The 24,044-nt window shown below is 42.6% G+C and overlaps 2 protein-coding genes across 6 annotated transcripts in view; one reads left to right on the top strand and one right to left on the bottom strand.

Annotated features, from left to right (window-relative positions):
- GOPC (golgi associated PDZ and coiled-coil motif containing) overlaps window positions 1-2,675 on the bottom strand; it is a 39,877-nt gene extending 37,202 nt beyond the window's left edge. The window contains exon 1 of one of the 2 annotated variants that reach the window (XM_084777326.1): window positions 2,172-2,675. In XM_084777326.1, coding sequence (XP_084633452.1) covers window positions 2,172-2,459 — 288 coding nt within the window. In that variant the 5' untranslated portion in view covers window positions 2,460-2,675. The remainder of the gene's footprint in view (window positions 1-2,171) is intronic. The other variant, XM_084777327.1, reaches the window with a different exon arrangement.
- A 144-nt stretch (window positions 2,676-2,819) lies between these two features.
- On the top strand, window positions 2,820-23,287 carry LOC311595229 (nephrocan-like). 4 transcript variants are annotated; one of them, XM_084777725.1, is made up of 5 exons: window positions 2,824-2,890; window positions 3,063-3,290; window positions 11,802-11,993; window positions 20,091-20,992; window positions 22,597-23,287. In XM_084777725.1, exons 3-5 carry the CDS (start codon window positions 11,805-11,807, stop codon window positions 23,042-23,044), a joined length of 1,539 nt encoding a protein of 512 aa, XP_084633851.1. In that variant the 5' UTR covers window positions 2,824-2,890; window positions 3,063-3,290; window positions 11,802-11,804; the 3' UTR covers window positions 23,045-23,287. The 4 variants fall into 4 exon arrangements, with proteins under 4 accessions (XP_084633850.1, XP_084633852.1, XP_084633851.1 ...); XM_084777724.1 differs by having other exon boundaries at window positions 2,820-3,290; XM_084777726.1 differs by lacking the exon at window positions 3,063-3,290 and having other exon boundaries at window positions 2,820-2,845.
- Window positions 23,288-24,044: the final 757 nt, after the last annotated feature.

The raw sequence follows: 24,044 nt of genomic DNA on the forward strand, positions 1-24,044 counted from the left end.
CTTTTTGGAGACAGGGTTTCACGTAGCCCAGACTGGCCTTAAATTTCTGACCCTCCCGCCTCCACCACCTAAGTGCTGGGATTACAGGTATAAGTGACCCACATCGGAGTTATCTGTGTCTTGAGAGTATAAAAGCATTTTAAGATAGCCTAAATATTAATCTCTAAAGCCACTAAACTTGGTGTACATTTATTATACAAGTAGTAAGCAACCTAAATATTATTTCAACGTCTATAAAGAACAGTTAGAAAACTAGCTGACTTGCTTCCTGAGACATAATTAAAGCAGAGTAAGAAAGCATCTAAATCGCGTGTAAGAGAACCTCAGTGGGCTGTCAGCAGTTTGTAGTGCACCCCCTGAAATTCTGTATATGGCACACTAGGTCTACTTTGAAAGGTGTGGTCTCTTTGTGTAGCCTTGGCTGTCCTAGACTCACTTTGTAGACCAGGCTGGCCTCGAACTCACAGCGATCCACCTGCCTCTGCCTCCCAAGTGCTGGGATTAAAGGCGTGCACCACCACCACCCAGCTTAGCCGTCAGTCTTTTCACAGTAGCACACAGCTATTCTATGAAAACTACATTAAGGTATTTTATGTCCAAAAATAAACACAGTAAACACACTCACATTGTGATATGCTAGCATTTCTTATTTTAAGAAATAATTAATGCTACTTCCTAAGATGGCACATGGATTTAGAATATGTAAGTATAATTTCTGAAAAAGAAACCACATAAGTTATTGCATGTGTGATCTATTAGAGAGCTATTCCTTTAAATTATTTAAGGTTTTTTTTTTTAATTGAGTACCTTCTATTCAAAGAAAACCTTTTTTAAAATCAGATTTTATAGCCAACCTCAAAAAAGCACTATTGTTTAATTTCTTTAGGTCATTTTAAAAAACAGTTAAAAAAGTATTTTATCCTTTAAAAGCCAGGTATCTCCAGTATATGGTTTAAAATGTAGATAGTATAAGTTCCCGTTTGGTAAAAGCTACTCTTAATCTTTGATCTTTAAAGCTAAAATACTATTTTTTAAAAGCCACCAAAACAACAAAATCCTTAATATGTAAAATAGATGCTAGTCAAATCTTAGTGGCACCGAGTTTTTCATGGCTAATTAATACGGAAGATTGCTGATCACTAAGCAAGAACAGGAAACAAGTCTAGCATGCACACTAATCTGGAAGCAACGGGTACTATCCTTACAGCTAACAGTGAGGAGGAGCTCTTAGGAAAGCTAAGGCACAAAGAACTTCATACATCACAGATTATTGCAGTTTTTTGTTAAAAACACTCTTTAAAATGAAAGACCCATTCTCTATTTAAATCGACTATTTATAAAATGCTTTCCATACAATGTTAATACTTTATACGTTATTTCCAAATCTTGTAATACTGCCCTAGCTTAATTTTCCACACAAGATGGAAGTTTTGGAATTTTTGTTTTTGCAATCACATCCCCCCCCCGTGCCCCGCCCCCACATCTTGATTGGAGACCAAAGCAAAGGATTGTCTTTACATACTCTCAAAATGTCTGAACGTAGGGAAATACTGTAAAGTGCAAACACATACACCTCAATGTTAGAAGTTACTTGAATATTGACTGGGAGCTCTGAAGACATAGCTGCCTGTATTTTAAGGGCTAAGTGGGGATGTAAACCAAGAAGGACAAATAGTAACACATATATTCCATTACATTTCCTTAAGAGTTTTGATCGGCTTCCTCTACATTCATGCATGTCTCTGTGTACAGACACGGACGTTGATCTGAGCTATCTGATGAAAATAATCAGAGCTGCATCTGTCTGAAAAATGTATCAGTCTAGCTGATCATTATCAAAGCAGAACTCACTCGTCCGAGGGAGAGCTGAGGTTATTCTCGGACAGAGGATCTCCACCTCAGGTAGGGTAATTAGCCCCTGTCCACTCGAGTCTGGGAAGTGGATGACAGGACGCCAGGAGACCCACATCTCGGTCTCCATCCTTTTCCTCCCCCATCCGCCCCTCACTCCTTTGCTTTACACACGTCTAAACGCACTCTCCATCACAGCCGAAGCCGAGGTGCCCAGCGGGGTAAATTTTAAGGAGCGTTTTCCCAGCGCGTTCAATGGGATCTAACACCCTCGGACAGCCTGGGGTTGAATGCCATTACTGCCAGCCCCCGAGGCTCACCTCTAGCTTGTGGTTGATCTGGGACACAGTCTGGGCTTTGTGGCAAAGCTGCGCAAAGCAAGAGCTAAGGCTGGTCATCTTCTGACGCCCCTCGTAAGTGATGTCCGCCTGGTCCGGATCGATCTCGCCCAGAAGCAGATCCACATCCACGAAGGCCTTATCGAACTCCTTCTCCAGCACCTCCAGCCACCGGAACATGGACACCCCGCCAGGGGAGACCCCCACAGGGCAGGAGGCGCCCCCTGGGCCGCCGCCGGCTCCCGCCGGGCATGGGCCGCCCGCCGACATGGCGCCGTCCAGGGCCTCGCCGACTGCTGCTCACCCTGGCCGCCCGCCCCGCGCGAGGGGAACTGCTGGCACCGCGGCGCCCCTCGCGTGCGCGCACACACGCCCCGCCGGTCCCCTCCCTTCCCTCGCGCCGCCAACGCCGGCAGCGCAGCCCCTGAGCCGCACACCCAGCGCCCGCTGAAGCAGCAGCGACGGCGACACACGGAAGACCCGCCCGCATCCCGGCCCGCCCCCGTCGCGCAGGCGTAGCGGTGCCCAGAGCCGGCGCAGCGCAGAGGGAGGAAGTGGGCGGGGCCGTACGAGACGTTAGCCAATGAAAAGCCTCTGCCTGCGCAAGCCTGTCTGCGGCCATATTGACGACTGGCACAGCCTTGAGAAGCGGACGGGTGCGGCGTCCACTTGCGAGTGGGAAAGGCCGGACGCAGGGAAAGGTTCCACGTCGCAGAGGGGACTGGCTTCCGCCAGTTTGGCTTCACAGTGGGCGGGAACCCTTTCCCACAGTTGCCTGGGAAAGTTGCTGTAGGGGCGTCTAGGGGCTTGGGTAGGAGCGCCGAGGGCCGTGTGAGCATGCGCAATAGCCACGTTTTCCCTTTGGCTTTTCAGTTCGCTTTTAGGTCTGGTAGGGTGTGTGCGCACTGGTTGTTCTTGTGAGCCAGGCCGTGCATTCCAGTAAGAAACTGCCTGAAGCTGCCCATGGAAGCTGCTGACCAAGTTTTGCTGAATCCATGCTCCCTCGTGTGATTGACAAGCCTATCCCATGCTAGCTGCCCCACCTTGGTGTTACTTAACTTGGGATCCTAGTTTCCAAAATTTACTTCACTTAGCATTAAGGTAAAGTGAAAGTGTTAATACTTGACACAGGGCACTCATCTTACTACACCACACATCATATATTTCTAAAACAACCACTTGGAATGCCGTGGTTATTTTTATAGTGCCCCTCCCCACCTGTCATTTTCATATGTTCATTAACATTGAATACATGTCCCGGGTGCAGGCACCGAGGACATAACAGCTAATGAAACGACCCTCGCTCAAGCTGAGCTCGTAAGCTAGCGAGGCTCTCAGAACTTTTAATTCCAGTGTTGTGCGCACTGGGGAGCGTCGAACAAGGGCTTTCTTTATATTCCGCCTCCCATCTCTTCCACTTCCCCAACTCCACCCCTGGCTAATGCAAGAGCAGACAGTCCGGAAGGGAAAGAAGTCAGACTAATTAGAGTAGGCTGGCAGGAATTGTGTCTCCTGCCTCGCCTACGAGAGTATTCGGAGAATGAGTGCAGAATCTTTTGTAAGCTGTTCTTGCGATAGACGCTTTTATTCAAGCATGAATCAAAACCTGTATGGCACCGTGTGCCTCTCATCAAAGCAGTAGCAATAAAAATTAAGAAACAACGGATTTAGTTTGCACTGTGGGTACTCCAGTGCAAGACTGGTTAGCATCAAACAGAAAGTGTTATGGCTTATGCAAATACATGTGTATTTATATACATATATATGTACATGTCATATATATGACAGCCAACATTGAAAGAGGATGGGCACTTCTATATTGGTGTGTACTAAACCTGTGAGATTATATACATATATATGATATATATCACACATGATATATGTCATATGTGATATATATCATACATAGGGGGTGTTTTGCCTATATGTATATGTATTTCTATGCACCACATGCTTTCATGGTACTCACAAAGGCCAGAACAAAAGTACCAGATCCTCTGGAACTGGAGTTACAGATGTTGTTAGCCACCATGTGAGTGCTGGGAGCCAAACCCTGTCCAGCCAATGCTCTTATCTGCTAAACTCTCTTTCCAGCCTCTTTGCCTCCCCCCTCCCCCACAAAGCTGTTGTATTTTCGTGTACAATATTTGCAAGAACATTTCGGAAATTCCAGTCCATTTTCTTTAGTGATACTTTTTTTCCAGGAAATTGATTTTTTTTTTAATTACTGTTTGAGAATGGGAAAATACTTAAAACTACAATAACAATAGCTTTCGGTTATTAAGAATGTGCTGTGTATCAGAGCTATTTCTTTCATTCTCAAAACATCCTCCAGTAAGAATAATTACTTTTTAAAGAAGAGAATTGAGGATGGTTTAAACATTTTAGTAATGCTACCCAGCAGGCATTTCAATGTAGGTAGCTTTCTTACTTGTCTCTGTCATTAGCTATAGGATGCAGAAGAATAGAAAATCTATGTTGCTCTGTTGCATGTGTCAGAGGTATGTTTGAAAAGCAGCTGCTTTTAGGATTTCCTAGGTAAATAGTGACTTTTCTTAACTCTCACAGTTATCCACAGTTACAACTTTCCTCCCATAGTTTACAGAATGAGGTTTTTAAAAATGTGTGTGTGTGTGTGTGTGTGTGTGTGTGTGTGTGTGTGTGTGTGTAGCTGCCACATCCTATGTGCTCACCATCTTAGTATTTAGTGATGACTTTAAATGCTTATGAGGTTGCCTAATAGCTGTGTCTACTTTGGTTTGGGATTTTGACACTAGACCGGCAAGGTGAAAAAAGAGGCTCCGTGGTCAGGTGCTGCCCCCTGCTGTCAGTATGCACTATCTGCATTTGCTGCCTGGTCTTTTCCCAGGATTTGTTTTTGTGTGTCTTGTCTTTTCAGCACTTGTGGCATTTGTTTTCACGTGGCTTAACAAAGACTGTGGTAGTTCTGTTTTCAGTTGGATTGGAAGATATTTCCAATAACTCATAGACCTTTCTTCTGTGATTTAAAATAACACGGTGTAACTAAAACTACTCTGGTTTTATTTTTGCCATTGTCGTTTTGAGACAGGGTCTTGCTATGTTTCTCTGGCTGGTCTGGAGCTTGCTATATGTATACACCAGGGTGGCCTAAAACTTCTAGCAGTCGTGCCGTCCCTGCCTCATGATTCCTGGGATTTAGAATCCTAGCTCCACAATCTTATTTTGTTCATATTGAATTTCACCACTAAAGACAAACAGAGTGAAGACTGCGGAAACTAGAAAGACAGGGAAGATTCTTGTGTGTCCCTTGGTAGCTGTGAAGGCAGTGAGTGGTGTAGATTCTTCTAGATCACTACCAAGTAGTGATGACGCTGGAAACTCCATGGAAAATCTGCCTTGAACAGGGTAGTGAGACTCGTGAGTTTTAAGCTGTACTCTGTTGAAGGCTTTATACTAAGCATCACTCATTCCCATTAATTTTCTATATCCCTGTCAGGAATAGGAAAAGAGATTAAGTAAACAGTTGTATGATGAATAAAGAAACACAAGACAAGTCTATCCCCATTTAATTTTATCAATGTGGGGAAGCCTCGGAATATTGTGCTTATTTCACAATCACTATATTTATTACATGAAATTGCTACAAATTATAATTTTGAGAAAACCATGCAAAAGAACTTAATTTGATCACTTCTTGGTGATTTATTTAGCCTTCTAGGTGATTTATTTAGCCTCATTCTTCCTTTGTTTGTTTCTTTTCATATAAGTGGGGAAACTGCTTGTTGTCTTAATCTAAAAATGGGAGAATTTTCATAGAGTGATTTAGGATTGGCTCAGCCACCCTGCCTTCCTTCTTTTTTTCTCACATGAAGCTATGGACTCATTCCCGTTTAAGTTTCTTTGAGGTAGTCATATGAAACACCTTAGAATGTAAGCCTAAGATGTCCATGCTTGTATTGAAATCCCAGCTGGCCTGGGGGAATGGCTCAGTGAATAAAGTGTTTGCTATCCAAGAATGAAGGCCTGAGTTGGGACCCTCAGCACCCTCATTAAAAAAAGCCAGATATGGCGATGCACATCTGTGACCTTAGCACTTGGAGGCAGAGACACGGGAGGGTTCCGAAGCCTTGCTGGTCAGCACATCCAGCTGAACCAATGAGATCTTGTTTCTAGGAGAGACCTTGCTTCAAAAACAAGTTGGAGAGTGACAAAAGAAGACACCTGAGGGCATCTTCCAGCCTCTCTACACACAAATGTGCATGTGTACTCGCTCTCTCTCTCTCTGTCTCTGTGTCTCTCCCTCTCTTTCTTTTTAAAAAACCTCATAAACTATGGCAGGAATGCTGCAACTGTGCATAACTGTGATGGTGATTTACCTAGGAAATTCTGAAAGCAGGTGCTTTTCAAATATACCTTTCATGTGTGCAACAGAGCATAGCTAAATAGATTTGTGTGTGTGTGTGTGTGTGTGTGTGTGTGTGTGTGTGTGTGTTTTGAAACAGGGTTTCTCTGTGTTTGCCTTGGCTGTCCTGGACTTGCTTTGTAGACCAGGCTGGCCTCAAACTTATAGCGATCCACCTGCCTCTGCCTCCTAAGTACTGGGATTAAAGCCGTGCGCCACCACGCCTGGGGTCTAAATAGATTTTTTTATGCTGTCTAATGGATTACCATATTTCTAAAATACACATTAGTCTTTAAATTTTAAGTAATATTTTCCAACATAGAGAGGTTTATTTAGCAATATTCTGCCTTGTTTATTAAGTCCAGTATAATTTAGGCTTTAAAACTTATTTTTCCTGTTCCACAATTAAAGGATCTCAGATGCTATATTTGGTATGGAGTATGCAGCCTGAAAGCATGACAAAACGTTTTCAGTTCTCATTGCTATATCTGTATTCCTTCGCACCGTCAAGACTAACTCTCCGTTCTCCACGGTGACCTGCTCTACACTCTTCATTGGCTCTCCCCCCACAGCGCATTGTCTGTGCTGGTTGATAGATAGACCTCTATCTATCAGTGCCTATCAGCCTTTACCGGTCATTGATTCTTTCTCTTTATTCACTGTCAAGTTACTGTTTACCTCTCCGATTGTCAGTCCTCACAGATCAAACACGAACTCCCCCTCGTTAACCATCTTCGTTTATGTTTCTGATAGCTTACTTCTATAAGCACCCTCCCCCAAGAGCTTTCATTGTAAATACCGCCAACATTGTCTTTGCCTAGTACTTCAATTTGAGAATGCAAGAATGCTTGGACAGAGCTGTTTTTTGAGACTTGCTTTGTAGACCAGGCTAGTCCTGAACTCTATGTTGGTACTGTAAATATGTACCACTATTCCCAGATGCCTTCATTTTATAGAAGAAAATAAAACAAAAATGAAGTATCTGTTTTTTTCTGTTACTTTTACGCTTTTGCTCAACGTGCTCAAGAATAAACAAGTTTGAAAGAATTGGGTCCATATTTTTTTAAATCCTTAAGATATTTTTTAAAACTAAGAAATCCATGTGTTTTTATTTTTGAAAAACCTTTCTATTTATGACTTAGCTAGCCAGTTTGTAGTAGGAGCATGAATTGATATGCCTAGTGCCAGATGGGGTCTGATTTAGATAAGTCAATTTCTTTTCTGTACTTCAGCTTTCTATGAATCATAGGGAAAAGGTTATCAAGAATATTATCTTGGGGCTGGAGAGATGGCTCAGAGGTTAAGAGCACCGGCTGCTCTTCCAGAGGTCCTGAGTTCAATTCCCAGCAACCACATGGTGGCTCACAACCATCTATCTATAATGAGATCTGATGCCCTCTTCTGGCCTGCAGGTACACACTATATACATAATAAGTAAATAAATAAATCTTTTTTAAAAAGAATATTATCTATAAGTTTTCTCATGAGACCATCCTGTGACAATTAAAATCCATCAAAATGGATTTTAAAATCGTCAAAAACGAGTTAAATCCTCCATTTAATACAACAGCAACAATCATTTAAAAACAATTTCTACAGAGTTCTTCATGGTGCCTTTTGTAGTAATGGCTCCCAGAATATAATTTCAGGATACATACCAATTATTTCTGATCCTTGATTTTTTTTTTTTTTAATAAATCAGGAAAGGTCAATATCTATTTGAGTTTCCTGCAGTTTTTATTTTTTTAAACAATGGCACTATTGACATTTTGGACTGTAAATATTCCTTCCTGTGGGTGGCATCCTGTCCCTGCAGGGTGTTACCAGAGCATCCCTGCCTGTTACCCACTAGAGGCCAATGACTCTATAGTTTCATTTCACTTTCCTGCTGTCCCGGGAAGGGCCCATATGCTACTGCTCTTGATTCCGGTCATAACATAAGGAAAACTTTCCCGCCATGCCTGGAGCTCCTGAGATCCTGCAAACCAAGGAAGAGGGGTCCCTCGAAGCAGGAACCTACTTAGGTGGCACCTACCTTGAGTTCCATACAGATGGTCACATCTAAGAGGAGAAGTGAAGGCATCTTATCTACATCAGAAATCTTAAAAGGACCCAGGAGAAGGTGCTGGAAGCTCAAACCATTGTTGGCAATGAGAACTTTGCTGATGCCAGGGTCTCATCCCTTCTAGGAACATTGACCAGGGAGCTTTACTGAAATGTACTACTGCCACTGGAGCCATTCTCCTTGCTGGTAGCGTCATCCCAAGGCCCTTCACGAACCTCATTCAAGCAACCTTCCAGGAGGTGCGTCTTCTAATGGTGACAGGTCCCGGGACTAGGCAGCAACACCTCACAGAGGTCTCTTTTGTACACAGATTCTCCTCTGCAATATCCACATGGCCAATTCATGCAACAGGAGAGCTCCCTCGGCCACTGTGGTATGGTGGACGATGGCCCGGGAAGTTCTGTGCACAGGAGGCACCACCTCCTGTAAGCACACATGAGAGGTCATGCTTGAACAACAGATAAAGACGAGGAAGGAATGTTTGAAAGGGCCGTTACCAATGACAAAGACTGGCGTGTAGAGTTGTGCCAGCTCCTAAATTCACTGTGGCTCAGCCTGAGGTGGCAGACTGTTCTCAAGATCCGTAACAGCTGAACCCATCTGTTGAAAGCTGGAGTGCCGAGGCTGCGCCTGGGGACTGGTCTGTAACTTTCACTGCTCAGGCCACTAAATGGGTTGGTACAACCATGGATTGTTTGGCAGCTCTCCTGTGAACAAATTAAGCAAAACAGAAAGGGAGTGGATAGAAAATAAAGTTTCTTAAAAAACATAACAACAAATAATAATCATGATAATAAGTCAGGAAGAAACTTGGTTTGAGAAGCTGCACCAAACCCTAATCCGAGCCCAGTTCAAATGCAAAGATAATTCCTTGAGACTGTTGTTTCCTGTGCTGAAAGGTTAAATCTAGATTCTGGGCTGCACGTTGAATAGAGCTGTTGGGGGGAAATCATTGTGTTTCTGTGCTTGAGAAACACATCGTATTCCTCTACTGGCATTTCCTTCCCGCAGGAAACCTGGTAACACCATCAAAAGGGTTCAGAATTCTCTGTGAGGAACCTTATCCCTGATCTTAGGGACTCAAGTTCACGAGGAACCTCAAGCATATGTGGCTAGCCCTTGGTCAGAGTGTACAAGCTCCAGATGCCAGCAGAAAGAAGTGGGGCCAGTTCCTGTGCTTATTTCTCCTCTCTCCCTCTCCCCCCCACCTTTCTCTGTCTCTCTCTCTTTCTGTCTCTGTCTCTCTCTCTCTGTCTCTGTCTCTCTCTCTCTCCTTCTCTTTTTGTTTTTGTTTTTTGAGACAGAGTTTTCTATGTAGCCATGGCTGTTCTGAACTTGCTTTGTAGACCAGGCTGGCCTCGAACTCACAGTGATCCACCTGCCTCTGCCTCCTGAGTGCTGGGATTAAGGCATGCACCATCACACTCGGCTTCTTTTCTCTTTTTAAAGTCTTCCTATATAGAACAGACTTTCCCAGAACTCACTGCCCCGCTGCCTCAGCGTCCTGAGCTGGGATTACGGTGCTCCACCATGCTAGGTCTATGGCCCTTCCTAGCAAAATAAATAATGAAAGGAGCTCTCATCCTCCAGATTAGATACTATAAAACACAAAAGCAATTTAAAGTCACCTGTTTAGTAGCACACAGACTCATATAAGATGCCTAGTGAGCATTTCTCTTGTCTTTTCAAAGCCTAAGCATAGAACATGCCTAGAAGGACAACGTTTAACTTTGAGATAGAACTAAAGTTGACTTTCCCCACTCCTTGCTATATTTTTTTCTTAATATGATTATTACATTTTGGGGAGAGAGAGAGAGACAGAGACAAAGATCAGAGGACAGCCTTTGAGAGCCAATTCTCAACTATAGGTATCAGGGATCGAACTCAGATCATCAGGGTTGTAGGCAAGTGCCTTTCCCCACAAAGCCATCTTGACTGCCCTTTTAAAGTTTCTTCCAGCTTTTAAAAATCAATGATATACTTTGATATTGGGAAATTTCGAAAAGTTAAAAAAATAACTATTATAAGACAAAAGCAATAAGGTATTGAAAGCCAGAACATTGGTGGAAAAGAAACTTTGCGTCACTCTTTGTCTCTGATAAAATAAAATAAAACCAAGCAAATATGAAAACAAAAACAAAAACAAAACAAAACACCAGAAAGGCACATAGGACCAGGCCTCTGGAAATCACAGCAGTTGGTTATCAGGCCAAAGAAACTGCTTGCAAATGGCCGTGCAGGGGAAGAGCTGAGGGGCTGCTGGAGAGGCTTTTCTGCAGTAAAAGGTTGCTTTGGACCACTTGCTGAGGCTCAGCAGCACACAGTTCAGCTGTTAACCACTCTTGAAGGCTTCAGCAGGGATGCCCTGTGCAGGCCAAAAAGCCCCAGCACAGAACATCCTGTATAAATGACCCTGTCCACCTACACCTGTACAAGATGCCACAATTTACAAATCCCCGTGAAGAAAACAAAGACCCTTTGTGCCATTGTTACAAGAAGATAAAGTTAATAGATGTACTTAGTGTTTTGTTTTTAATAGAGTTAACATTTTTGAGTGAGAAAGATATTCTTCCCCAAAAACATTGTATTTGGGTGAATTAAGAGATAGATAAACCAAGCTCCTTATCTGCAGCTCTAAATATTTCACATTGCAACCCATTGTTTCATCTAGCAATAAAATGTCACCAAAACAGTAACAAGTAGAGAGCCTGCCTATTTCCCCTTAATAATTAATGTGGGAAGAAAACACCTGCTTGCCGAGGTCTTGCAAAAATGGTTTTAATATAGGGTCACAGAAAATGCAAAGGTTTTATGGCCCACTATAAAACAGCTCTTTGTCTTTTTCCACTAATTCCTCAGTGTCACATTTAACAAAACGGGGAAACTTCAGATAATAGAAGTGTTTGCAGTTTAGACTCACAAGCCATAAATAACGTAGGGTTTTGTTCACCTAGAGATATTAAGGCAGCTTATCAATGTTTACGCCCTTCCTCTTTGTAATGATTGCTAACCCAGACAAATGGAGCAAATGGAGGTTTCTCTCTGCCTTGTCTTCTCACACGGACAGAGTACACATTCATAAGATTCTGTTATCAGCGTCCATGGTATAAAGAGTAAGGTGTCACCTAAACAGTTGCTTGCTACCTGCAAACCTCTGTTTCAGAAGATGCACCTGCTCTGCGCTTTGCTTTCGTGGCTCTCTCTTAGCCATGGCCTCAGCGCTAACTGTCCAGGCCGATGCAGCTGTGATGCTGTGCAGTCTGTGCAATGCTACAGGCTCCAGGAAATACCGCCAGGCATTCCTCCTACCACCAAGAGACTCTACATCAGCCACAGCAGAATCCAGCACCTTCAGGTGAGCATATCATTCTCCATTGAAGTTGCTACGGTTTTATTCTTGGAGCACGGTGTGGGATGAACATGGGGATTTTTTTTTTTTAACTTCAGTCATCCTAATTGAAAATTGCTAATTCTCAAGTTAAGCTGTTGTACTTCCTGCTTGCTGTGCATAAGCGAGATGCTCTATGCCCCTAGAGATCTCTTTTTAGAAAACTAGCCACATATAGCCAGCCCTGAAAGTCAGAAATATGTTTCAATTTTTATTCAACAATTGAAAAGCAACAACAAACCAAGCTGTGGCAAAGAACACATGAAGAATGGGCTCTTTCTTAAACAGCACAGGGCCCTGCATGGAGAACAAGTCCTCAAAGGAAAAGGTTTTCTTTTACCCCATAGGAATCAGAACAGAGGGTCATAAGACTAGCAAGATGAACTGGCAGATCAGACTGATTCCTACAAATCTGCAGCCGGTCAGGTGCTTGGCCTGTGTGAGAACCCAGAGCTATGTGGCTTTAATTTTGTTAAGTTAGGTGCAATTCTCATGATGTGGCTTGATAATTTTCTTGTTTCTGTATCCAGAGGACTCTGGAAGCAGTCCTGCAATTTTGTCTGACTTTTGCCAAGTTTAAAGAAATTTTATTCTTGATTTTTGGTGCTTTGGAAGGCATCAGAAGACAAGGATTCTTTCTTGCTAGGTACATGACCATCTTAGACAAACTACTAGCAAATCTCTCTCTCTCTCTCTCTCTCTCTCTCTCTCTCAAATCTTTGATGAAGTGTGAAGGCTGCATTAGATAAGTCCTCTTCTAGGTAGAAAAGTCTCTGGCGATTTCCCTTCAGTATTCACTGCTACCACCTCAGAGGCCCAAGAGATAAGGAGCTAGGCCTTTGAGAACTAGATTAGCCCCTTTTCTAAGTGACTTTAGGTGAAGCTGTCTGTCTTCCAAATAGAGGCATCTAGGCACTTTTCATTTGGTTCAGAATTTTCCACTGGAGTGTCTTAGTTTAACAAAAATGGCATGGGGTTACTATCAAGGCTCAGTATGTACAAGCATCCCTATCTGTTTGCTTTTCCCACCTACTCTCGTAGCGCCTAATACCAGAGAGCAACTCTGACCTTGCCTGTTGGGTCTTAGCATTTAGGCAAGACAGCTGGGTAAATGTGAGACACTTAAATATTTGTTCTGTGACCTAAGCTGCCTACAGAGTCTGGTACTAATCCTATTTTGCCACTTTGTTGTCAATTGATGACTCATCGAATTCTGTTATCGATTGAGTCAATTTGTCCCCCTTTTAGGCTTATTGAGCAGTAACATTGCCATTTCCATGACTTTAACTCTGTCAATTGTCTCTTGGACGGGCAGGTCACATCAGAAAGATTGATGAAAGCAGATTGTTTTCTTGAGGAAACAAAAAGCCTCAAGTGACCATATTTCACTTAGATACATTTAATGCAATGTATATTCTACAGTATACAATGTATGTTCTTTTTTAAAAAAATATATTTTATTGATTTATTCATATTACATCTCAATTGTTATCCTATCCCTTGTATCCTCCCATTCCTCCCTCCCTCCCATTTTCCCCTTACTCCCTTCCCCTATGACTATGACTGAGGGGGATACAATGTATATTCTATTTGTTTAGTTCCGGTTTAACAGGACTAGTGCCCCTATGTAAAGAAAAGCATCTTTGAATAAAGATTACTAGTAACACAAATTTTTTGACTTAATTATAAACACTACTTTAAGCAGCACTTTAATGGGTTTATTACTTGTTCATAAGATTTAACTGTTTGGGACTGTAAATGTCATATTTGAGATTTAGGATAAAAGCCTAAAAATTCTGCTTCTGCCTTTAGGATAAGAGGGATTTTATTTGTCAGACTTGCCTGTAAAAATTCCTACTTCTCTGAGGTTCATGTTTTTGACCCATAGCAGTCCTCTTGTCCTTTTGCCCACTTTACACTGTATGTCTGACCTCTTCTCTGCTTATTGTCTTCCCCCGCCCCCATCCCAAGTCCTTCATCTTCTTGGGCATCTTCCGGATATCTAGTCTATTGTCCCAGTCTCGTGGTCCCTTGTTTTCAAAATGCATCTCTCCTCAGTTCCCCTTTGCCTCAGCCACCTTAGCTGCATCATTTGGCCCTATTAAAGTTATGTGTCATGGGTCCTTTTCCCACTGTGACCTTCTCCAGTCTTCTCCATTTAGCTGCCTCTCTCTTTTTTTTTTTAAATAGTTTTTCTTAAAGATTTATTTATTGTGTATACAGTATGCATCAGATCACACGATAGATGGTTGTGAGCCACCATGTGGTTGCTGGGAAATTGAACTCAGGACCTCTGGGAAAGCAGTCAGTGCTTTTCACCACTGAGCCATCTCTCCAGCCCCCTGCTGCCTCTCTTTTTAACTTGTGGAGATGTGGAGCCTGACGTTTACCCATGCTCTCCCAGATACCCAGTTTATTTCCTAGTTCCCTTCTTCCTCTACCCCTTCCCTCTCTGTCTCCCACACTCAATTATCTTCCAGCAAGGTCTCAATATTAAAGGGGGATGCCGTCCCCTCCTCTGTCCCTCCTGTCCCCGGACAAGTGTATCCTGCTGGAGAGGTTCACAGAGCCAGGCGGCTTGGAGTCACCATGAACGCAAAGTATCCAGCCTCATCTACGTCCTGTGCATCGTTTTTCTTCTTTTTGCCCAGGTTCTCCCTACACTCACTCACAATCTTCTACAACTCCACTGCAGTTCTGGGCTTCCTAGTCGGTGCTGTCACCCCATCCTCAACAGGTGCCCGGTGTTCCATTGTGATGACAGGTCATGACAAACCTCTCTTTCTTCACTCTCCGTGTGTGCTAACACTGCACCCTTCTCGCCTCTCCCCAGAGGTGCTCTGGCGTTTTCCGCCCCCACATCAGCAGGAGCCATTCCTCCCTAGCGCTTTGTTCTGAGCCTATTCTACGCCACACACTTGTTCCTTTTACTACAATACTAAAGTCCCCATTTTTCTGTTCCTCCTCTCCCTCCCACTCCTGTGATTTCCAGACTCTGCCTGTCTCAGCTTCCTCACTTCTTGTTGATTCTTTAAGTCACTGCCGTCTGATGCCTCCCGGTTCCTTATAGTTAAAATTCTAAATCCCAGCCGCACACTTCCATTTTCCAGAAATGTGTGCCTTCTTCTCCCTGTGAAACTATATGAACACACCTCTCCATTTTAACTTTCCGTTTATTTATTTCTCTCTACAGTTCTACCTCCCCTTTCCCATTAGATGTTCTTATGTGACCTCAGTGACGATAGCTCCCCTACCTGAATCTCTAATCCAGAGCTCTCCCACATTTCAGATTTATTCAGCTGCCATTGGGCTACTTTGCTTAGATACAAAGAAGGATTGCAAAACAACATTCTTCAAACTGAATTCAGTCTTTCTCCCTGTACTTAGAGTCTTCAGTGACTGGCCTCTTTCACTTAGCAGAATAGTCTCAAGGTTTATCCTTACTTACTATAGCCTATGTCAGAATTTGCTTCCACATATCTCTCTATCTCTCTATCTCTCTATCTGTGTGACACTTATATATGATATATATGATAGGTTGTTATGCACTGTAGTTATCAGAATTTTGTATTGTTTCTTCATTTTGTCTATTGTGAGCCATGCTACTATGAATACGTGTATTTCAGTACTGAAGTTTTTATATGGACATAGCTTGTCCCTTTTCTTTGGTATCTATATAGTAATTTTTTTTTTTTACATGAAATGGAGACTCTACTAGCATTTTGCAGAACTGTCATCCTATTTTCCACAGTGGATACCTGATTTTACATTCCTGTAGCAAATTTGACGTTTTCAACTTCCCCACATCCTCATCCGCATTCACTGTCTCCCTTTCTTTTTGACTGTAGCTATCTTAATGTGTTTCAGGCAGTATCTCACTGCAGTTTTGATTTATGATTCTGCACTGCTTAATGACACTGAATTTTAATTTTTAAAATTTGTTTGTTGGTCATTTGTATAACATTTTTGGAGAAGTATAAGTGCAAATTATTTGCTTATTTTTAAATTGGCTTGCTTGAATCTTAATTATCACATTGCAAGCATTCTTCAGATATTCCAGACACAGACACCACCCCACCTCCCCACCTCTGGCCTGTTTTTTGAAACAAGGTTTCTCTGTGTATCCCTGGCTGTCCTGGAATCACTCTGTAGACCAGGCTGGCCTCAAACTCATAACAATCTGCCTGCCTCTGCCTCTGCCTTCCAAGTGCTGCGATTAAAGGCATATGACACCACGCCTGGCCTGAAAATGATGTTTAATTGGGTACAGAAAATATGATGAACCAGAGAAAGATTTGATAGAAGAGGATAAGCCCAACTATGAGGAGAAGAGAGAGAAAAGGGAAGATACTTAAGGGAGCAGCACAGAGAATATGAGAGAGAGAGAGAGAGAGAGAGAGAGAGAGAGAGAGAGAGAGAGAGAGAGAGAGCGCAGTTTTACAGAGAGAGGTTGAAGAGAGAACACTTTAGACACAGGTGAAGCCACAATGAGCCAGAGAATGAGGAGCCAGAAGATTAGAACAGATGCTGGAATTAGCTTGAGACCAAGCAGAGCAATTCAGAGGCCAAGAGAAGCCAGCTTGAATCAGTCAGCTTGGAGAGGAATTTGAGCCAGAACAACTGAGCTGAACTAGCCAGCAAGTGTTCAGAAAGAGCTAGAAAGAGTGAGCTTATTCAGCATAAGCCTCAGAGGCTGAAAACATTCTAGAATTAGATGAGATTGTATGGAGGCTGGAAGCTTCTAGAACCAGGCCTAGGTTAGCAGATGGCGGACAGGCGAACCAGGTAAATAAAACTTACTCTTACAGAGTCATATTTACTCTTTTGTATTCCTCATGTTTTTCTACCAAGTTCACCCCTGTTTGGGGGTGGGGTGGGTGCAGATTCAGTTCTTTGTGTCCACATCTGCAAAACAGAACTAAATTCACTTCACTATTGTCATTCAGACTTCTACAAGACCAAATGATATATTTTCTTCTATGGCAGGGGTCAAATGTGAATATAGTTGTGATAGTAAATTAAAATTATTCTAAAGTACAGTGTGTGTGTGTGTGTGTGTGTGTGTATTTAAGAGAAGTTCTATTGATTTTTTCTTTTCTTTTTTTTTTTTAAAGACAGGATTTCTCTGTGTAGAAACCTGCCTCTGCCTCCTGAGTGCTGCGATTAAAGGCAAGCACCACTTCACCCATCTGTTATATTGATTTTTAACTGGGTAATTTAATAGTTAGATTACAGATTATTTCTTTCCACCTTTCCTCAGGGCCTTAAGACAGTTTTTAGAGACTAAATGTTCCTTTCATAACCAGAAAAGAATTTCAAGACTGCTTTAGAAACTACTTGCTGCTTGCTTCATACAGGTCAGAAGCCATCTCTTTGTGGGGTTGGCAGTTTTGTCCTATATTAAACCTATGAAGAGTCCAACTGTAGTGCGTGCGGCTTCTCTGTGTGTGTGACATTTGAACCACAGCCTGCCTCGGACTGAAACTGGAAGCAGCACCTCTGAGACAGCCAGCAGGAACAAACCTGCTGCCCACTGCACCATTGCTTCCTTCTCATTCAGAAGTCTGACTGAGCCACCGGCCTTGCCAAGGCTAGCTCTAGGGCAAAGGCGGCTCTTTCCGTTTTCGTGAGCACATCCTTGCAGAGGTCATGGAGTGGGGAAATCTGGTCTGGCAAATTCTTTTCCTACTGTCACCTATCCCTTGTGTTCCCCCCCCCAAAATAATAGATGCCCCTTTTTACTTTAGGTATTGCCAGAATTCTACATTCTCTACTTAAATATCTGCCAAAGCCATAGGTTCCTAAAAATTATACACTTGAATAAGAAACCCATGCTGGCAACTTTTCTACTTGCTGGCAGCATATGTTTCAGCAGGCAACTTCAATTTTTATTATTTTATTTTTTATTTTATTTTATTTTTTTGAGACAGAGTTTCTTTGTGTAACTGGCCTGGCTGTCCTAGAACTCACTATGTAGACAAAGCTGGCCTTGAACTCACAGAGATCCACCTGCCTCTGCCTTCCCAGTGCTGGGATTAAAGGTGTGTACCACCACCACTTGGTAATTTTAATTCCTTAAGCCTTGGTTTTCCTCTCTTAAGAGTCAGTGATCATAATCTGTAAAAATTTAAACAATGAGCCGGGCATGGTGGTGCACGCCTTTAATCCCAGCACTCAGGAGGCAGAGGCAGACAGATTGCTGTGAGTTCGAGGCCAGCCTGGTCTACAAAGTGAGTCTAGGACAGCCAAGGCTACACAGAGAAACCCTGTCTCAGAAAAAAAAATTAAACAATGAATTTTAAGAAAAATGGTGGCTATTTTTATTTTGTTGTTGTTGTTTGAGACAGGGTTTCTCTGTGTAGCCTTGGCTATCCTGGACTTGCTCTGTAAACCAGGCTGGCCTCGAACTCACAGCGATCTACCTGCCTCTGCCTCCCGAGCGCTGGGATTAAAGGAGCACCATTATGCCTGGTTATATGGTGGCTATTTTAATGAAAAGCCATCAAAACTAATCCATGCTGACTCTGAGAAAAAGAATAAGAAAATATCTCCCATGCTTAGTAAAGGAAAAAAGGCTAGCTACTAGATTCAGTTAGGAATGTGGCAGCACCTATATGAAATCTAGGCAGCTCTCTGTACTTCCTAAGTAGAAAAGAAAGCAAATTGAAACTTTGACAGCATGCTTTGTCTAGTCCCCAGATGAGTCAATTAAGCATCTGGCTCCTTGCCATCTCTTAGTTTGAGTGACATCAAATTCCTCTTTTCCGTACTCAGCAGGTTGAGAAGTGAAGGTCTGTGTCTATTTCTGACTTTATATGAAAGATAAATACCCAGGAAAGCTCATTTCAGAATGTAGCATGAAATGGAGTGGGCTGCTTACTTTTTGGCGAAAGAGGACCAAAATTCACCACTGAGCTGGGAGACCTGGACACGATCATTTATAAAACACATGTTCTTCTAAAACTGTGTGAACTTGTGTCCAGGTCTTGAGTTCCTTTTGAAACATGTTGCTTATAGGCCTAACACAATAAAACTGGTGTGGCTGACGGAGGGAGGGCTTTGGAGTCTATAGACCTTGGTGAGCGTCTCTCACCATCAACTTTCTAGTTTTCTCATCTTGATACTAATATTGGCAATAGCGAACTTGGATGTTGGGTGTTGGGAGTGTTTCAGAAAGTGCCTGGCAATTGTAAATAGTGAGCAAATGCAAGAAAAAACTTGTCATGGAGAATAGGACTAATTCATGTAGTTAATGGACCATTGAGAAAGCACTAACGTCCAGCAGCAATATATAGCCCGGTGCCAATGTGTACTATGTGAGGACATATGTATATATTTGTCTCTTTGAGAATTTTTTCTTTGGTGAAGTATAAATTGGGGTGGAAAATAGTTAGGCTTATTTTCTAAATTCCTGTATAACAAAATGTTTAACATCCCAATGACAGAAGAATCTATGACATTCCAGCTTTTACTTTTCATGTTTTTCCTCTTGTAATCTTAGTTTTTAGGCTTAGGAATTTTTTTTTTACAGTTTGGTGAGACATTTGTAGGTTGTTTAATTTCTGGCTATTGAAATGCAATAAAAGGATGCTCCAGGGCATGGCGTATTGTGCAACTTGTAAGCACTTCTGCCTAGAAAAGCATTTCCAGGCTCTGAAAAAAATGTGTAGTAAGAGTTGACCAATATCGTGTATCTGCCAAGAGTGTATGACAGAGTATTTTTAAAGTCTTACACTGACAGAAGCTGTATTAGTCAGGATTCTCAAGGGAATCCAGAAAGAGTTGGAGGGGGAAAGTAAGGGTGGTAACAATGTCAATGCATAATAAACATGTATGAAATTACCAATGAAATTTAAGCATTATCTAGACTTGATTTGAAATTATTATTCCAAAGAGTAATTTAAGAAACAACCCAGAGGGGAATCTGAAATGTCATTCGTATTGTAATGATAATGTGTGTGATTTGTTTTTTCACAGAGTCATAATTTATTTTTCTCTTTTCTTGTCCACTCCCTTCTCTCTGTCACCACCATCACTATTGTTGGCGTTATTGCTATTTCGTAGCTAACTGACTTCACTGGACTGTTGGCTCTGGAAGATTTTATTCTTCTGGCCAGTGGAACGGAGTCTGTAGAAAACGATACCTTCAAAACCCTGAGTAGCTTAAAGACCCTAGAACTTTGGAAAAATAAGTTGCGACAAGTCCCCAGGGTTCTCCCAGCCAACCTTGAAGTGTTAAAATTAAATGATAATTTGATATGCGTTCTGCATGGATCAGATTTTGAAGGGCTGAAGAAATTAAAAGTCCTTGAACTGAAGAACAACTTGATCTCTGCCCTGACTCCCAGCATGCTCTCCTCACTCACCAGTTTGCAAAGTTTGGTGGTGGATGGTAACAACATAGCATCTGTAGCTGGACCACTGAGCCTTCCACATCTCAAGTCCATGAGCATGGAGAACAACAAACTCCACCTTGTACCAGGGAATGTCTTCGCCTCTCTGCAGAATTTGCAGCTCCTCAGTTTCAGTGGTAATTTCCTGACTAAAATTCCTACAAATCTACCCAGAACCTTGCTATCTTTAAAGATGGAGAGAAACCAGCTCAAAGTGGTTAGGTTTCGAGATTTGAGACACTTGGAGAACCTGTCCCAACTTTACCTGTCAGAGAACTTCCTGTCTTCCATTGATGGGGCGCAGCTGCTTACCAATTTAACTACTCTCGAGGTGTCCCAAAACCGACTTCAAATGTTGCCTCCCAGGCTACCAGCAAGGTTACAGAAGCTTGACTGTAGCGGCAACTTCATTCAGAAAGTGACGGCGCCAGAATTCCAAGACCTTCGAGACCTGAAACATCTCTTTCTAGACAACAATGTTGTCAGCTTGTTTGAGGCTGGAGCCCTTCAGAGGTGTTCTCAGCTGTCCAACCTGGCCCTGGAGCAGAATCTGCTGCTGTCCATACCTCTGAGGTGAGTGAGAAATGTCATTTACCGTAGATTCCAGAAGCATTTGCAAGACACTGGGACACACCAGCCCGCTTTCGTGAAATCATCAGCCAGGGTTAGGGACAGATATTTCAAATAGTGGTTTAGAATCCCTTGCCTGTAAGCCAAATCCATAGGGAACTAATTTTGCTGATGGAACAATACACACAGATAATATCTACACTGACAAACACAATATGCATTCACTGTAAAAAGTATGTCTTGATTTCTAAGTATGTGGTACGCAAAACTGGCTGACTGGGCATGGGTAGCCACCAGCAAGGACACAAGAAAAAAATTGATGGGGGATATTTTAAAAGATATTTTTGTTTTAAAAAGCATCAAAATGGTACTTATGTGGAAAAAATTGAAATCTACAATGTAATTACTTATTTTGACTTACTTATTGGGTGGGGGGGGTGCGTTCAAATTCTTCTCAGTTCTATGACCGAAGAGTTAAGCAGGCTCTGTGTATCATTTTGTGTCTATGTGAGTGGGTAGTCTATCAGCTATGTATCTGCTTTTATCTTAACTGCTCAACCATCCTCTTAACTACTCAGTTATGCCCATAAGTATTCAACCATCCCCTCAACTGCTCAGCCATCCTCTTAATTACTCAACTGTCCTCTTAACTGCTGACTATCCCCATAACTACTCAACCATCCCCATAACTACTCAACCATATCCTTAGCTGCTCAACTATGCCTATAACTACTCAACCATCCCCTTAACTGCTCAACTATCCCCGTAACTACTCAACCATATCCTTAACTGCTCAACTGTTGCTTTAATTATTCATAATCTACTCATTAGTTTACACCTGTGTGTATGTGTCTGTGTGGGGCACACATGTGGAGGTCAGAGGACAGCTTGGGAGAGCTGGTTCTCTCCTTCCATTATGTGACTTTTAGGAATTGAGTTCAAGTTGCTGAGCTTGGCAGTAGGCACCTTCACCAGCTGAGCCATCTGTCTGGCTCCCCACTATTCAACTTTTAAGAGATACCATGCTGTTTATTATATCCATTTATAAATCTTAAAAATCTTTTCAGCACTTCATCTAAAAAACAAAACAGAAGGCTTTCTGGTCCCACCCATTATCCTTATCAAGTTTCTTACGATTAACACGTCAGCTTCTGGCTTCCAAACATTCCTGTGGCTCCCACTTTACCTATTCATGGTTAGTCACAGTGACAATCAGAAAGGAAGGCTTACCTTTGATATGTACAGACTTTTTTTTTCCTAGATGGAAAGGAACTTTTTATTGTATAGTGTGACAGTTGTAGCCAGTTCAAAACATCAGAAAATATTCCACTTTTACTTCCTTCCTTCCTTCCTTCCTCCCTCCCTCCTTTCCTCCTTCTTTCCTTCCTCCCTCCCTCCTTCCTTCCTTCCTTCCTCTGGTTCTTTTCTTTGTTGTTGTTGTTGTTTGTTTTCGAGACAGGGTTTCTCTTTGCAGCCTTGGCTGTCCTAGACTCACTTTGTAGACCAGGATGGCTAGGAATTCACAGAGATCTAGCCGCTTCTGCCTCCCAGAGTGCAGGGATTACAGGTGTGCACCACCTCATGCTGTTTCTTTCTAAACTTTGCAGGCTCCCTAAGACCCTGGCCAGGCTGGACCTCAAGGGCAATGCCATCCAGGACATGGCTGAGAGGGAGCTCAGGGACCTCAAACAGCTCCAGGTCCTCAACCTGAGGAACAACAAGATCTCTGCCTTAGACCTCAAGGCACTGGAGGGGCTGCCTCGGCTCAGGCACCTCTACCTGGAAGGAAACCCCTGGAATTGCACCTGCAGTCTCCTCCGAGTCAGGGAAGTCCTGAAGGCCAAGGGCACGGATGTGAAGGGAGGACAGTGTGCAGCCCCAGCAGAGCGACAAGGGGAGAGCTGGATGTCCTCCAAGAAGATCCTGAGACAATGTGAGCATCATTTACACCAGAACGAGAAAAGCAAAGAGGCCAAGAAGAGATCAAAACCGGAAGACTCTTCCAGCATTAGACTCAGCGTAGACGATGACGATGATGATTATGAAATAGATTAGAGATAAGCCTTGTTCCCAGTTTAGAAATCGATTTTTAATGTTCACTCTCTTAAGCAGAAATACATTACCATTTAGATATGCAAACCTTCTTCGTAAGTGGTTTTTGTTATTGTTGAAGATGAAATAAGGATAAAGATTAGTCAAAATGTGGGAGGAAAAAAAAGTAGATGTGTTTCCCATTTTGAAACAATATGTGTTTTAGTCCAAAACCTAGGCAAATAATGTCAAATAAAATTATCATTTAACCAACTTCCCACAAATAGAGTATTTCATTTTACCAAAGACTCATTGACATTCTTATACAAAGCTGCTGCTGGCTAGGCCTACATTACAAACTTCTACTATAAGCAATGAGAACAGATGGGCCAAGTGTGAAAGAACTTACTAGAACAAGTCATAGAAATTCACAGTATCAAAGGAAAAGTGACAAGTTTGGTGAGAACAGTGTGTTACCTTCCTCACAGCAGTAGAGTGGAGTACCTGGGGCGTAAATGAGTAATCCACAGGAAGGCTTATTTTGGTTCATGGTTTCTGAGGCACAGTGCATGGTTATTTGATGTGAGCATGTAGTAGAGGCCTTGTCACCTCATGGCAACCAGGAAGGGGGGGAGGGGAGAGAGGGGGGAGGAGAGAAAAAGAGACAGAGAGGGGGAGGTAGAGAGAGAGAGAGAGAGAGAGAGAGAGAGAGAGAGAGAGAGAGAGAGAGAGAAGAGAGAGAGAAGCCAACTAAATTGACAACGATTTCAACTAGCCCCCAATCACCTAACTTCCTCTGCTCCTTCAAAGTTCCATCATTTCACTAGTGGGGTTGGGGGTGGGGGGTATTTCAGCAGCCATTTCAGCTTCAAAGGTGGGAGCAGGGGTCTACCTGAGGGCCTCACACAGAAGTACGCAAGGGAGAATGGAGACACCATTAGCTTTCTCACTGCTCTTCTCTCTGGAGATAAAAAAAAATGCCTTCTAGTTCTTTTAGAATCTGTGTTCCTCCCTCAAGGTTTCT

The sequence above is a fragment of the Acomys minous genome, assembly GCF_964271855.1.
Source record: "Acomys minous genome assembly, chromosome: 3".
NCBI classification, from domain to species: Eukaryota; Metazoa; Chordata; class Mammalia; order Rodentia; family Muridae; genus Acomys; species Acomys minous.

What these genes read in the sequence shown, in the direction of transcription:
- LOC311595229 (XM_084777724.1), top strand. Translation starts at nt 11,805, where the DNA reads ATGCACCTGCTCTGCGCTTTGCTTTCGTGGCTCTCTCTTAGCCATGGC. An exon ending in GCAGAATCCAGCACCTTCAG is followed by an intron (nt 11,994 to 20,090) that starts GTGAGCATATCA and finishes GCTATTTCGTAG; the next exon opens with CTAACTGACTTCACTGGACT. An exon ending in CTGCTGTCCATACCTCTGAG is followed by an intron (nt 20,993 to 22,596) that starts GTGAGTGAGAAA and finishes TAAACTTTGCAG; the next exon opens with GCTCCCTAAGACCCTGGCCA.